Raw genomic sequence first — 15586 nt, 5'->3', positions numbered from 1 at the left:
GCTATTAGGTAAGGAAAGGGCAGGACACAAATGAAATTGCTTCTTCATTAACTACTTCATTTTGCTTGAGCTTATTAACTTCCCAGGCTACAGTTCTACTGCATAAATCTTTATCAGATTATTTGGCCTATTTTAGGCCTATTAGTGGAGGAATTACAACTTTGAATGCAAGTGAATTCTAAGGGTTGCAGATGTGAAAAGAAGCACCACAATTACTGTTCTTTTCCTTTCAGGAAGAAAGACTTAATTAAATAGGGAACCTTATCATGTATTTCTCCAGCCCTTTTGTCAGGGAACATCTAAATGATTATTTTTCCATATCACTTTCCTCTAATTTTCCCCCACTCCTTTCTGAAGACAAAATTTGACGATTTAAGTAATCTTCTCCAAACAGATAAGTTCAGTCTTTCACCTCAGCCATGCAGCTCCACTGAAATGACTCTACTTCACATTCATTTCCAGCAGGATAGGACCTTGGAGCCTTGAACAGCACATTGAATCTTATCTTGATGCTGGCTGGGCTTCATCCTGGCTACATGAAATTTTATAGTACTCTTGATACGAATTCAAGACAGAATTAACATCTGCAGCATTGTTTAATCCCTCTACAGGAAGGAAAGGGCAGTGTTGCTGGACTTGCTTCTTCTGGAGGGCGAGACAGTAAAGAGAAGAAAGTCTTCATTAGCTTGATTGGTACAAAAGGCATGGGATGCAGGTGGGTACACATTTTTTATTTAATGTCACTGTTTTTTAAATGAGACACTCAAGGCAGTTATTTCCATTGTTCTTGGATATGATGTCAGGAGAATAAAGATCCATGCTGGATCAGGAAGGCAAACTGTAGCAGTGGGATATCTGTGGCACATATTACATTTTCTAGGCAAAGCATAAGTACCTGTGTTATAACATCTGTCATGAAGAAGAAAAACTTTAAAACTTAAAAATAAGAGCAGACTGAAAGTGCCCTAGTACAACTTTTCATGGAATTGGATCTTTTAAATGCTTTTACGTTTTTAAATACTTAAAAGTGTTGCTCAGTGATACAGCAAATTCCAGCCCTGTCCACTGTCAGGTTCGCTCTCTGCCTTCTCTGACCCTTTTCAGAACTAAAACATCATCACAAAGCTATATACAGCTCTTAAAATTAGTGTTGAACTTGAAAGGCTTTTTAGAAATATGATTCTGGGATTCTTGGACTCCTGTCCTTACTTATGGAGGTTTTGGAGTAGAAGGGATATCCTAGGATTTTTTTATATATTTAGAAATATATAGTTGTAACCTTTTTTCTCTTGTAATTTGGAGGATGTAAAGGTTTTTAAAAAATTATATACAAAGCTGGAGGGGTAGCTCAGCATCACTTGTTTAATATATAATCTGCAAAAGTAGTTTCTGTATCCAGGCCCAGCTTATATGGCAACTTTCAGTTCCTGGGCTAGATGTTAGCCTCTGGACGAAACATCCTTCTTGCTCCTAATAAGTAATCCTAACAAAATAATGATATTTTATACATTCAGTATCTTGCAGTTCAGTGAATAATTAGTAATTCTTTATTGTGTTAGTTTCTCACTTTCAAGTATCATTAGTGTCCCAATCCTTTAGACCATGTAGGTCAGCATACATAAAGTTTCAGCATGTAAAACAAAATACAGAAGATTGAATATTTTTATTTTAGGTTTTTCTTTTAAACCAGTTTTGTGGGGTAGAGAATAGAAAAATAGGATGATAAACCATATTGTGTGTACTGGTAAGTTTTGGTGTTTGTTTCAGAATTGGCTAATACCATAAATATTCTTTACGTAAAAAAAATATGAGGAAACAACCAAAACAACTCATTGTATTCCTCATAAATGTTATTCTATAAATATCATCCAATTAATGTTTGGGGTTTTTTACATTTCCAGTATTTCCAGTGGTCCAACACAAAAACCAGGCATTTTTATCAGCAATGTTAAGCCAGGTTCTCTTTCAGCAGAGGTGGGCTTAGAGGTAAGTTTGCCACCTTCCAAGGTAGGTACCACAAGGAATTCTTGTTTTGTAATGACAACTCCAAGGATTCATGGTTTGTTTTTTTTTCCCCTTGGGAAAGAAATATCCAGTGAGTACATTGCAAAGCTAGTTTTCTAAATTTTTAAGAACATGAGTGATCTGGGTCAGACCAATATTCTTTCAAGCTCAGGATTTGAACCCAAGCAGTGGCAACAGCAGATCCTAGTGTAGGAGTACGTGCGAGCCTAACCAGTTTCTAGTCTGTTCCCATTGCACTCTGCCAGTACCCATGATTGGTGTATGAAGGGAAACATCTCTTTCTGTTTTCATTGAATATATGTACTAACTTAGCATCTGTATGAAAATTTGCATTGATTTCTTTAGGTTGGTGATCAGATTGTTGAGGTGAATGGAGTGGACTTTTCTAACGTGGATCATAAAGAGGTAAAATCAAGTCTTCTTAGTTCCCTGGATTTGTAGTTGTCAGCTTATTAAACATCTGTCCTTTTTTCCTGTACATAGAAAGTATGTTTTGATACTGGGCTACTGACTTAAGGGGTTGAGTATTGAACGTGGCATTTTGGATATTTGCATACCTACCACTCTGTTTAGTTCTGGTAATTCCAGCCTTGGCAACTAGCATTATACTGGCCTTTTATCCCTTCCTTCACACTGATTTTTGTTTTGTTTTAATTTTCAGGCTGTCAGAGTGCTCAAGAGCAGCCGTACTTTGACAATCTCTGTGGTAGCAGGCGCTGTAAGTAGTATATTTGTAAAAGCAGAACATTTGTAAGCAGAAAATTGCTATGTAAGTAAATCAATGGTAAAAATAAATGCATAAAAACAACAGCTGTGTTTCTGTATAAGATCTGTCAAACCAGGGCAGTTTTGAATGGCAATGTGATTCTTTCATACCACACTGAGTATTCTCAATTGAAACATGACTGTGGGCCAATGCAGAGCCATTCCCTTAACAAGGAGTGGAAATTAACTTTATTGTAGTGGTCTCTCATGTTTGAGAGCTTCTGTTCTAATAGATATCTGCTTCTACTGAAACATGAAAGGTGAATTGGATTGGAGACAAATTATTTTTAATCCTGAATAGCTGATGCCTTAGTCTCATTCCAAATGAATTCCTTTTGTAACTGTTTATCTGATCTCATTAGCGTATTGACACACTGAAAATTGCTCAATTTTTCATTTCCACAATTCTGTGCAACAGGACTATAAGCCTTTGGGGTCTAATCTAAAGCCAGCTGAAATTAATTAAATCTTCCTCTGACTTCAGTGTGACTTTCAATAAATGTTTTAAGGTTTTTACTGCTTTAATCCTTCTTATAGAAAGTATGTGGTTGTATACAAGAGGATAATCAAGTTCCATAGACTAATCAAAGATGGTGTTTTCTAATTGCCCTGCAAATTAATTAAATAGGGAAAAAAAAAGATTTAATAAGTCACTTCAGCTACTTCCTAAGGGTTCATGTATTCTGTGTAGCTACATTAAGGAATTAATAGTTTATTTGATCTACTCTTACGGTAACAAAAGATGAAGTTGTCCAAAGGCATTGTAGAGATTATTTAAACAAATACTCTGGGCTAGTTGATTAAGCTCCAGGAATTCAACATTTTAAGGATTTAGTTTCAACTCCCAGTTATGTTAACAACTTTAAAAATACGAGATCTACCTCAGCATGCATCACTGGTGTGGTATCCTTAAAATGGCAAATTGTTGCTATGGAACTCTTCTGTTCCTCACTCCTTTACCTTGCATCATCTTCTCAATGGACATCTTTGTCTGGAGAACAGATAGCATGAGGAAACAGTTTCCCTATTATGGTTCAAAGACATTCCTCAATGCCTGGTTTTGTTCAAGATCTCTACTTTGCACTTTAGAGACATGAAAAATCCTACATTCTTAATTAACACGGAATTTTAATTTCAGAGATTAAAATTAGATTAATGTTATCAAAGTGTTCTACCTATAGCAGTATGGAGATATCTTTCTTGAACAGAAAATACTGCTAGTGTCTTAATTGTAAAGCAAATGAAAAAGGAACAAAACCAGCTGAAACACATAGAGTGTTTTGGGAGTGTACATTCTCTGTACTTGAGTTCCTGAATGACAACACATTTCTGCAGCAGCCAGGCATAAGAGCACTAAAACACAATAACTGTGTAGTCGTCTTCACATTGGGAATCATTCAGTGTTCTGTTCTCTGGCATTTCATTGCTCAGTGAGATTTCAAGGAAGTATAATTTGAATTTTTTTTCTGGGTGACACACTCTGCATGTATTTGGTGTGACCCCTGCACTGTTGTTGTTGACTTCAGTAGTTGTAAACCTTGTCTGAGGTGTTTGGTACATAGTAACTTAGAGACTGAAACTAGAATAGCTCCTTGGAGTGAGTGGTCAGATCTTTGAGGATCTTTCAGGGTGTTTTCCACGGGAAGGGCAATGTGAGGAAATGGCAGGTGTGCTACTATGTAACTGGGTTTGAATTATTTCCTAGAAGAATTGCATTCATGAGGTACTTTCACAACTGATTGGGGTGGTGGTTTTGATTGCAGGGCAAGGAGCTGTTCATGACTGAAGAAGAAAGGCAAAGAGAAGCACGTCTCCGTGAGCAGGAACGCCAGGAGCTAATGCATCAGAAGCGGCTCGCACTGGAGACCAACAAAATCATCAAAGAGCAGCAAGAGAAAGAGAGATTGTGAGCACTCTCTGTAGGGCAGTCTGAAAATTTTAGCTTGGATTTGGAGAGGGCATGGAAGACAGGAGCACATAATTATTTCCATGATACTTCTCACAGAAGTGAGAAGATTCTCAACTTAGATTAACTTTGTTTTGCTTTTGCAAAGTCTCTGTCCATAAAATGTTTGTCCTGTGATGCTCTTGATATTCTGGGCTTTCAAAGCTGATATCTTCGAAGCCATCTTAAGTAGAAGGGTCACACTACTACCTGACTATTGTACCCCAATTATTCAGTGTGATATTCACTCCTGCTCACTCACGCTATTCACTCCTGCTTTATTTTTAGCAAGACATTTAGAAATTTTATGCTCATACAAAAACACGCTATGGTCTTACCTCAGAAGGAGGTAGTGACTTAATGAAGTAGATGATATGCCCTTATTATCCAGATGGTCAGGAATGTCCTCAGGGTCCCTAGGAAACCATACTGAACCTTTGGGTATCTTAAAGATGACTTTTAAAACAGATTATTTTCCCCCAATACAAATATATTTATTGTCTGTATCTTTTACTAACTATATGGTGACATACTTTGTTCAGGTTCTTACTCAGAAAACACTATTTTTATCATGTTGTCCTAATTCCTCTTATTATAGAAGAAAGCTGGAGATTTCCCAGAAAGCTGCAGAGGAAGAAGAGAGATATCGCAGAGAAATAGAGCAGTGAGTAAAAACCTTACACAGGCAATGTGCCACCTGGAAAAGGGTTCCTTGTGTATTAGATTAGATCTGACTGAAAACATTCTGCATGTTGCTTTCAAATAAAATGTGTGATATTTCCATTTAGCTAAATGTGGGATCCAGTACATATCAGTAAGTACACCACAGTTAAATAGGAAACTGACCTGAAAATCAGCACCTGTAAACATGAGGATTATAAATAAACATGAGGCAATAATAAATTCAGTGTGAAGTTGAAGTTATGCACTTATTTTAAAACTATTAATATATAGAGAAACTTAAGACTAAGGAAGTTCTGTGTCTCAGAACTTGTTTACTTTGTTGTCACTGAAACACTACATTTAATTCTAAGAGGAAAAAAAGCTGTTCTGCTAAGAAACAGATCAGTACTATATTTTTAACTTAAGCATTCTTTTACATTTGGAATTTTGAAATTAACTGGTTGTTATCACAGTAATTAACTTTCCTTCTACATGATGCAAATTGCAGAATAGTATCTGTTTTGTTTCAGCCTTTTAGGGCTAAGATTGACCCTCAAGTCTTTGGCTTTGCGCCTTTGACATATTAAGGGGTTTTAATTCATTTAAGTCCCTTTTCATGTAGAAAGAAAAACAACAGGGATTTCTGAATTTGTAAGGTGGATAAAGAAATATATTCCCTAGCTGTCACAAGAGAAAAATCTTCTGGCAGTCCTGCTGTGGGCTATTCAGCAGCAATGGATGAATTTTTATGCATTTCCCTTTTCTGATCCCAGGGAGTTGATAACATCCTGTTCTTTATTTGTGGCCTATTATAGAAATTCTTGCAATAGCCAAAAGCTGCTATAAAAGCAGCCATCACAGGTGAAGGATGATTCTGTTCTCCAAATCTAGATTGCCTCTCTGATATAATGGATGTTGGATGTCTGCTGTGCTGTTCTGCACTGAGCATCTTTACTCGCTCAGGGAGGGCTTTCATGCCCTGAGGGCTGCTCATTGTAAGGTGTAGCACAGCTTTAGACTTCCTTGTAGAATTTTTAAGTGTTGCTCGGGCATTTTTATGCTTTTCCATATCACAATCCAAACTGTTAAATTGGTGTCAATCTCCTGGGTGAGGAAGAGGGAGAATAGTAGTAGAGAAATCTAGATGAAATCTAAAGTTGAGATTTAATAGGCAGTTATGACTGGCTGAAATACAATATTTTTCTGTATTAATTGTTTGTGAGTATCATGCCTTGCATTCTTTTAAGAATCCTTTATGTAGGATTTCCTTGTATAAAGTCACTGTGCCCTTTTTTGGTATCTTACATTTGAAAAAAATTCAAATGTGCCTAAATGGCAAATGTCCCTAACTCTATGTACTGCAAGTAACATTGTAACACCAACTTTTTAAATCTAAAATTAAATGAAAAAACATTCTGTCCATTGTTCCCTGACAATGCCTCTAAATTTAAATAGTGAGCTCAGCTACAGATGTAAGAGTATTTTGACACCATGTGAATAGTTTTTCAATTTACTTTAGCTAATTTAGAGATGCAAAAGATAATCCAAATATAAATAGCATCATATATATCTAAGACCTGGTAAATTTTGTCACTACATTATCAGTTCAAGGCAAGCAATAGTCAAGAATAGATCCTGGGTCTATTAGATCTTGGATCGTAAGGCAGCATATATGAAGCTACCTATTGTAGCTACCACAGCACTTCTGCTGTGACATACTTGGTATTTGCTGTATTTTTATTTGAAACGTCTTTTTCTCTGATCATGGTGCCATACTAGGTAATTTACTTGTTTTGCATGCTCTTTTCCTGAATTGTGGCACTCTCTGCAGCACCCCCATCTGTACCTATTTCCCTCTCTTCTCTTTTTTAAATTTTTTCCCTTTCCCCACACCCCTAGAATTCAGAATTTAATATGGTTTCTGTTTCAATAGTATCTATTTCTTTTTGGGAAGAGTCACTTTTTATGGCAACCTAGAACTATTGTGTTTAGGAAGGAATCATCAAAATAGATTTAAAGATATAGAGAGGAGTCACATGTTTTTTAGGTATAGTTTGCCTTGTGATGTCCGATTTAGGTGTATGATAGTCTGCCACTCAGTGTTTCAGTTTTTCTAGTAAGCAATTCCAGTCCTAAAAATTGCTAAGTGAGAGATGATTTTTTCACTTCATTCAAGCTGGTAGACAGTACTGTGGTGTGTCACTCATGGCTTAGTATCTATGCAGGTGATATATAACAGGCCTTAGAAGTCTAAATATTAAATAAGGATATCTTCTTACACTGTACTTTAAAAATTATTTTAGTAGCTTAGTAAATGAAACAGATTGGTGAAAGGAATTTGGTTATGAGGAAGGAGCAGTTTATTTTGCTTTATGTTCAAGAGAAAAAACAAATATACTAAAAAATTATAATGCTAATCAATATATACTGATGTGGTTGGTTTTGTACTCAGAATGTTTAACTGCATTTGTTTCCTCTAGGATAACAGCAGAGGAAGAGAAATTTAAAAAGGAGTGGGAAGAAGACTGGGGTCCTAAAGAACCACCCAAGTCTCTAAAAACTGTAACTGCAGAAGTGCATTCTGCCCCTCGATCCAAACACAAAAGTAAGTAATTGATGTCAGCTTACCTACTTCCATTTGTCTCAGACACATCACTGAGCTCTATCACCAGTTTGTCTCCATGTTAAGCTAGCTATGAATTGGTTATTTTCAGAAGATTGGAAGCATATGATAAATCAATTAAATAACTCTTATTTAACAGGTGCCTATCTTGCAAAATCTACATCCATTCAAATAGTCATGGTTTTTAACAATCAGCAGCAGGAAAAATAAAAATAATAAGGCTAACTAAGAAATAGTCTGAAGCATAGACGTCTATAACTTGAGTGTTTAGTGCATTGTTTTGCATGTTGTTTCTGTTCAGTATTTACCTGTCAGCTTTTTCGCAGTTTGGCTTGGAAGAGATATTAAAGATCACCTTTTTCCAACCCCTGCCATGGCTGGGGACACCTTCCACTAGACTAGATTGCTCAGAGCCCCATCCAAAACTGGCCATGAACACCGCCAGAGATGGGACATCAACCACCTACCCTGGGAAATCTGTTCCAGTGCCTCACAGTAAATAATTTCTTCCTAGCTCTAATCTAAATCTATCCTCTTTTGGTTTAAAGCCATTCTCCCTTGTCCTGTCACTACATGCCCCTTTAGAAAGTTCTTTTTCAGTTTTCTGGAAACCTGTTTTAGGTACCAAAAGGCTGACCTAAGTTCTCCCAACAGCTTTCTCTTCTCCAAGCTGAGCAGCCCTGACTCCCTCAGCCTTTCCTCATAGCAGAGGTGCTCCAGCCCTCTGATCATCTTTATGACCCTCTGCTGGTCTACATCCATCTTATATTGGCAGCCCCAGAGCTGGATGCAGCACTCCAGGACAGGTCCCATGGAAGCAGAGTAGAAGAGCAGAACTCCCTCCCTTGCCCTGCTGCCCTTGCTGCTCTTGATGCAGCACTGCTGGCTTTCTGACTTACTTGTCCAAGGGGAATTAAGACAGAGCTTAGCTGGCAGTTAAGAAGCCAAATTGGAAGCTGCAAATTCTATGTGGAGAGTGTACTAAAATTGTATTCTACAAAGAAAAATGTGGGAAGTTCTTGTTGCATAATTTATAGGAGGTCTAGGCCGATTCCTAACCTGATGCTATTTTATTATATTATTTTGTGTGTGACTTTGGGGAAGTCTGCTGATGGTTCTGTTAGAGGAAAAGCCACCAAACTCTTCAGGCTTCCCTTCACCACATAGCAGACCAGTTGTCCACATGTAGATTCTAATAGCTCTTCAGGATTGGAGGAGGTTGGAGATTGTTTTAAGTAGGGCCTTTTTTTTTAACAATTCTTTAGAAAAACATCCCATCATTAACGACGTTTTTTGTTTCATGGAAACATCTAGTCACACATTATTGCTCTCTTTTTCATTTCATGGGAACCCCCAGTTACTGTCACTTCTGTCCCCTCACCCCTTTCCTCCTTTGTTTCTCTAGAAGGTTTAAAGGGAGTTGCACATGACCAACTTGAAACAGATGACGTGGATGAAGTGAACGTGAAGCAGGACAAACAGGTTTGCTACTCAGCCCTGACTTCATATCCTGATTCAGATTCTACCTGTGTCTCACCTCCTCCTGACAGTCAGTCTTGACATTAAACTGACCATTTGGTTTTCCTAGGGCAATATGTGTGGTCCTTTAGTAAATAATGAAACATTTTGACACTGCTGCTGTCATTGCATCTAAAGATAGCTTGATATGAAATCTAACAGCCCTACAGAAACATGGACTATATTGAGTGCTCTGTGTTAGTAGTGTTTCTTATATAAATTTATGGTAATATATTATTTTGTATGTTTTTACTTAGCAATATATTTTATAACATTTATACACTTGGCTTGAAATATTTTGTCCTGGGAAATGCAGCTTTTCATGTCTCCTCAAAAGCCATGCTCTGCCACAAGTTTGAATGCTTGTTTCATTTTCATAAGGCTTGCTAAAACTACTGTAAAGTAGGAGTGTGACCATAGAAATCTTTGAAATGCACCTGCCTGTGTGGTTCTGTATGAAGATTACTTGTTGAATTTTCTTTGTTTGGCATAAAATGTGTATCATTAAAATAAGGGAAGCCTATGACTAAATGTTTTAAAACCATTTATCAAGGGTTTAGCTAAAAACTTGTCATGTAATATCAAACCTCTGTGCAAGGTGTTGCGCCTTCAAATAAATTTTAATCAGTTACACATATCTGCACGGATTGGTCTGAGTATGAGGCTTTTCTTCAAAAAACAACTTTTCCTTTACTTTTTGTAGCTTTTGGATGGTTTTATCGGTATGAAGGAAAATTTCCCACAATCCGTAAGGTACAAAGTTTGAAATGTGAATTTGTTTGCTGTGTGCATGTTTGAATTTGAATTCCTCATTTTCCTTCTTCTCTGCTATTAGTAAACATTCTTTATACTCAAATGCTCCTACTTTTAACGTGTGCACAAATTAAGATGCCTTTGGGATGTGTGTGTCTAGGACTTTGTCTTTTTGAGTCCTTCAGGCTCTGAGTTCGGCCATGTGCAGAGGGAATTGTATAACAATACATTGCAGGTGTTTATTACAGGTGGGCAAGGCATGTCTTCATGTTCTCCTGAAATCCTTAGAATCATGTGTATAAAAACAGTAGACACAAAAATTATACAGTTATACTTTTCCAAATCTCCCCGGAGGAGTGCTGAAGGCAAAAGGCTTTTAGTCATGCACATACGAGCAAAAAAAAAATTTAACAATCTTTAAACTGATAGAATAATTCTGTGTCCCCAGAGATGCTGCTGAAGTATTGCAATTTCAATTTATGAGAGTTTCAAGTAGTATTTTATACTTGCTGTTGTTTCCTTCTCTTTCTTTCTTGCAATGTATATTAGCCATATTATAGAGGCATTGCTGTTGTGTTGTGTGCTTTCGTGGTGGGGTTTTTTGTAATTAACTGTGGTAAAAGTGCCATGAATATTTTATGAGTGTATCTGGCAAGAGCTCAATGTTTCAGAGGAGGTCAGGATTGTTTCTGACAGATGAAGTATTTGTGTCACTGTTTAGAACTATTACTTTGACCTTTGTGTGCCAGGCATATACCTATTCCCCTTAAAAGAGAACAGGAGAAGATGGTGCATTCCAATACCTTTTTGTACTGCTAGTACAAAATCATCAAGGATCTGTAACCTGTGTGAAAACCAGGGCAGTTAGGATTTTTATCTGAAAATTATAAATGCATGCTGTGGAAATTCTTCACACAAACAGGGTAATATTTGGTGTTTCTGTTGACAACTATAGTTTAGAGAATGCCAAAATACCTCTTCATATACTAATAATCTTAACAAAATTCCTGTTGAACTTTACCACACTGTGTGTGCTGGAAGTTTGAAAATACTTTATTTTCAATAATTTGCTTTTTGCAGTAATGAAATTTTTTCCTACTCCCTATTGCTAATGATTTTTTTGTTTGCTTTAAAAACAATATTTTACTCTGTACTAAAAATGTCTATAATAGGAAGTAAACTGAATCCATGGGGAAAATTGTAGGAAAGGATGAATCATCCTGTTGTATCTGAATGCTGTGAGTGCAGCTAAGACTGTCAGATGTATGTTCATGTTCTAGAAGACTTTGGCTTGTGTACTGCTTTTTGTGCCTTTGAATTCAGTAATTCTTCAAATGTTGATACCTAGCAAGTTGACCTGTCTGATGCTACATCTAGCAGACAGTACTAAATGTATCTTTGAATTTTTAAGAGGATGATATTGGCAATTGTTGTTAAGGTAAAAACTAATTAGCCCTGAACAAAATAGACCACAGAATTAGGTTTATGTAAAAGCATTATTGTGAAAAGCTAGATTTTTTTTAAGTTAAGCCTAATCTCTGATGTTTTTGGAGTTCCTTTTCCTCCTGCTCCCCTCACCACCATGTAATCATGAAGCAATAGACCACATCCCACTGAGCTCAGCAGTACAAAGTTCCCATTAACTCCTTGACTGGGGGAATTGGCTTCTGTAGCTGCCAGGGAAAATGTCTGTTTTCCAAGGCTTTGTTATCAATATTAACATGCAAAAGGTGAAAGGAAGACAAATAATGCTATTTAATGTGAAGCAGTTCGTGGTGGTTTTGGGAATTCAAAGCAAGAAAAGTCGATAGCTAACGATGAGAAAAACAAAATAAAACCTAAAGCACAGCCTTTCTGGCTATGGCAGTAATTGTCAATAAGTGGCCACCTGCTCCTCTGTTTTAATTTTCATATATAAAAAGAGAACATGGCGTTTCCAAAATGAACTAAGTCGTACCTGTACAAACGTGAAAGGGTAGCAGAAATGTGACATCACTAAAGTAGAATTAAGGAGCAATGGGTGTTTTGAAGACAACAGGAACACAGGCTTCTAAAAGACTATGTAGCTTTTCTCTTTGTTTGTATCCTACCTCTAAAATTGTAGAGTCACTTTGTGCTGTATTATTTAACTCTGAGTAGATTTTATCCAGTGCTTATAGGAGCTACATGGTCTTTGTGATGCAGTGTTCCTTCTTGGAAGCAGGAACTCAATTTCTGAACTGATCTAAACCTTTCCTTTATAATTCTTTATTCCAGTTTTATTAGGTGGTACAATGCTGATTTTAGGGCATATGCATGAAGCTGTTGTATGCATGGACTATGCACATCTACCTATACATGAGCATCTGTCACCTGAAAGCAATGTATGTATATATGTATATATAAATGCCAAAACAGAGAGATGGAAAATCAAGACCCAACTAAAACTGTCTGAATATTCAGAGTTTAGTAGTGGGCCTGTGTGGCCTAAAGTTGTAACTTAGCAAAAGAACAAAAAAGTTGAATTCTCTGATTTTATCCAGCTTATGTTAGGGGGCACAAGCCCTCCAAAAAGTTTGAATTTCCTGCAAATTGCTGGGTAGATGGACTTTGGATTTTCTTTTAAAAAACCATCCCCATTCTTGCATAGATTGTAATTAATTTTTCATGGCAGACACTCATGTACCAAGATTGAAGGTTGTGGTGGTTTTAGCTGATGTAAAAGTTTTGTTACAAAACCTTCCCAGAAAGGGAAAGAAAGAAAGAAGTCAAAAAGCGATAGTTTTTGTGAACAGAAGAAAAATAAAAAGGAAATGGAGTTTGAGCAAAAACTTGCCAAGGAGAAAGAAGGAATGCTGGAGAAAGAAAAACAATTGAAAATAAATCGTCTTGTGCAAGAGGTATGTTGTGATCTATCAAGTTCAAAGCTATATTGAAAGAAACTTAGATGGATTTTTAGTGGAATTATTTTAGCAGGTAACTTATTTAATTATTCTAAGATAATTAGATTTAAAAAAACTGTTTTACTGCAAAATTCTGTTGCCACATTTGCTTATTTCTACTCAGCTTTTGCCCAAATGAGGATATCTCTGCAGTTGTGTCCATGTGTAGTGATGAATTTACTGAAAAACAGCAAAATAGGAAATCCTTAAAAGTAGTATTACTATTTTTAAACCTATTTTAGGTGATGTTTCATACTTTTGAAGCAAATTTGTATTATGACCATGCCTATAACCTTTTCTAATGCACCAATGTTATGGTCAAGGTATCTGAGACAGAACGAGAAGACCTGGAAGAATCAGAAAAGGTGCAGCACTGGGTGGAAAGACTTTGTCAAACACGGTTAGAACAGATCTCCTCTGTGGAGAATGAGTCTCCTGAGGTAAAGCTCTAGCTTTTCCATATATCGCATGATCTCTAAATAACTGAAAGTTGTCTCCTAAAAGCAACAGGTTTTACCAGTGAAAAAAATCTTTTTCTTTTCCCCTCAGTCCTTCCTCAAAGATGGGGAAAAAAGTCAGTAATTGATGACTTACAGTCTATAGAATTTGCTTTTCCTATATTTTATGAAAATTTAGACATTATTTTAATGAACTGATTGTATATTGTCCTTTTTAACTCTATTATCACCACTAAAATAACAGTTTCCTTGTCTCATGAAATATTTGGGCTAGGTGGGACATGATGCCAGTAAAAAAGCTAAATCCATCTATATTTATTAGTATCATGTGAATATAAGAACATCATTGATGTACAATACAAGGAAGCTTCCTTGTACTGTGTGAAATAAAGGAACAGGATAAGAAAATTACAAAACTATATGAAACTCACAAGGGACAGGGTTTGGGCTTGTGCTTTAAGTAGTCCCCTTTAATCAGGGGAGCTGCAGAAAGTGATTGTTCCTTAGAGCCTGATGGTTCTAGACTTGGGGTGAGGCTTTCCCACCATCCTGTTTCTGTGGCTGTCTTCCAAGGAAAGCCACTTCCAAGATGAACACTGCAATCTACTGAGCTCCCATGGGGTCCCCGAGAAACTGCAACCACAAAAGGCGCCTTGGGGAACACTCTCACATGATTTTCCTTCAGGTCAGCATGGAACAGCTCTGAAAAAAGCAGCTGGTTTTTTGTGCCTCATGGCCCTAGGCTCAGATCCATGGCATTTTTCAGTACATTTTTAGTGGAATGATTATGCAGAGGTTTTCTCTCACTACCCAAACTTGGCAATTTGTGTTCTGCTAGAATTTTGTCCCCCTTTTTGAAGTAAGTAGGAACATTACAGATTACAAACACTGTTGTATTTTCAGAGCTCTACCTGGATTTGAGACCAGCACTCTGTATTGTGTTTGCTCCATCAATTTTTCATTATATTATATATAATTGCCATACTATGATTTTTCTAGAAAAAAAATCCATTATGTTATATATAATTGCTCTAGTACGATTTTTTTCTACACAAGCAGTTAAAACATGTAAACCACAAAACCTTTAGAGCTCCTTAGGAGTAAATGCAGCTGAAAAATAGTCAGGTTCTACAGGTTGGAACTGTTTCTTGGGAACAAGAGCATCCAAGAGCTCAACCTGTGTCAAAGAAATAGCAATTTTTTCAGCACAAAGAGGTGAGCATGTTAGATAAGGAGACTGTGAAAAGTGTTACCCACTTGAGGGAAGTGTTGCCATATTAGAGTAAGATGAATGTGTCTGTCAGACAGCTTATCTATGTAAGGTTTTCTAAGCTGAGTCTACAAAATAGCAAAATGACTGAATTTTCTCAAATACTCCAGTTGGATCACTGATAAAAGCAATGTTAGCAGCTCTAACAGCATATGTAAATGCCTCTCTCACACACATCCTTATTTTTTTTGGATGAGCTGCTCATTGCATTCAAACTCTGAAGTTGTTTAGTGCCCCAATAGATTGGTGTGGATTAACATAAATTATAAGACCTCAAGCCCCTTGAGGTTCTGAATTTAATAGTGCAGTAATTTTTTGTTTTGATAGCTGCTTAAGTTTAGTTTCCTTCCTTGTACTAATGTATGGTTATGTTTACACAACTTTAACCCCTTTCCCTTTTTTAACAACAAAGAATCTCAAGGCCTGTCTTTGATTATTTTCCTTAAAATAATCACCTTTGTGGGGAGTAATTCTTGCTCCTCCTCATAAGAGCCAGAGAGGCAAAAGTTATATTATCTTGCTTTGTCCTGTGATTTTGCCTTGTGAAAACTTCATGCCATTGGAGTTTTGTGGGGTTTCTTTTGTCAACCCCCCCTTACCTCTATGGCTGCTCTCACACTACTCCTGTTTTTCTTATTTTTAAAC

General features: G+C 36.8%; 1 protein-coding gene across 5 annotated transcripts in view; it reads left to right on the top strand.

The window, feature by feature from the left end:
- USH1C (USH1 protein network component harmonin) overlaps positions 1–15586 on the top strand; it is a 46713-nt gene that overhangs the window by 13484 nt on the left and 17643 nt on the right. For 4 of the 5 annotated variants that reach the window (XM_072929691.1, XM_072929692.1, XM_072929690.1 and 1 more), the window contains exons 8-15: positions 612–715; positions 1902–1986; positions 2371–2430; positions 2687–2743; positions 4554–4696; positions 5334–5399; positions 7879–8003; positions 9427–9503. In XM_072929691.1, coding sequence (XP_072785792.1) covers positions 612–715; positions 1902–1986; positions 2371–2430; positions 2687–2743; positions 4554–4696; positions 5334–5399; positions 7879–8003; positions 9427–9503 — 717 coding nt within the window. Of the gene's footprint in view, positions 1–611; positions 716–1901; positions 1987–2370; positions 2431–2686; positions 2744–4553; positions 4697–5333; positions 5400–7878; positions 8004–9426; positions 9504–10242; positions 10293–13018; positions 13172–13536; positions 13635–15586 lie in introns of those variants that run through there. The other variant, XM_072929694.1, reaches the window with a different exon arrangement.

This window comes from Taeniopygia guttata, chromosome 5 (assembly GCF_048771995.1).
Source record: "Taeniopygia guttata chromosome 5, bTaeGut7.mat, whole genome shotgun sequence".
Taxonomy (NCBI): Eukaryota; Metazoa; Chordata; class Aves; order Passeriformes; family Estrildidae; genus Taeniopygia; species Taeniopygia guttata.
The sequence above is the reverse complement of the archived record's forward strand: the minus strand, read 5'-3'. Positions and strand labels throughout refer to the sequence as shown.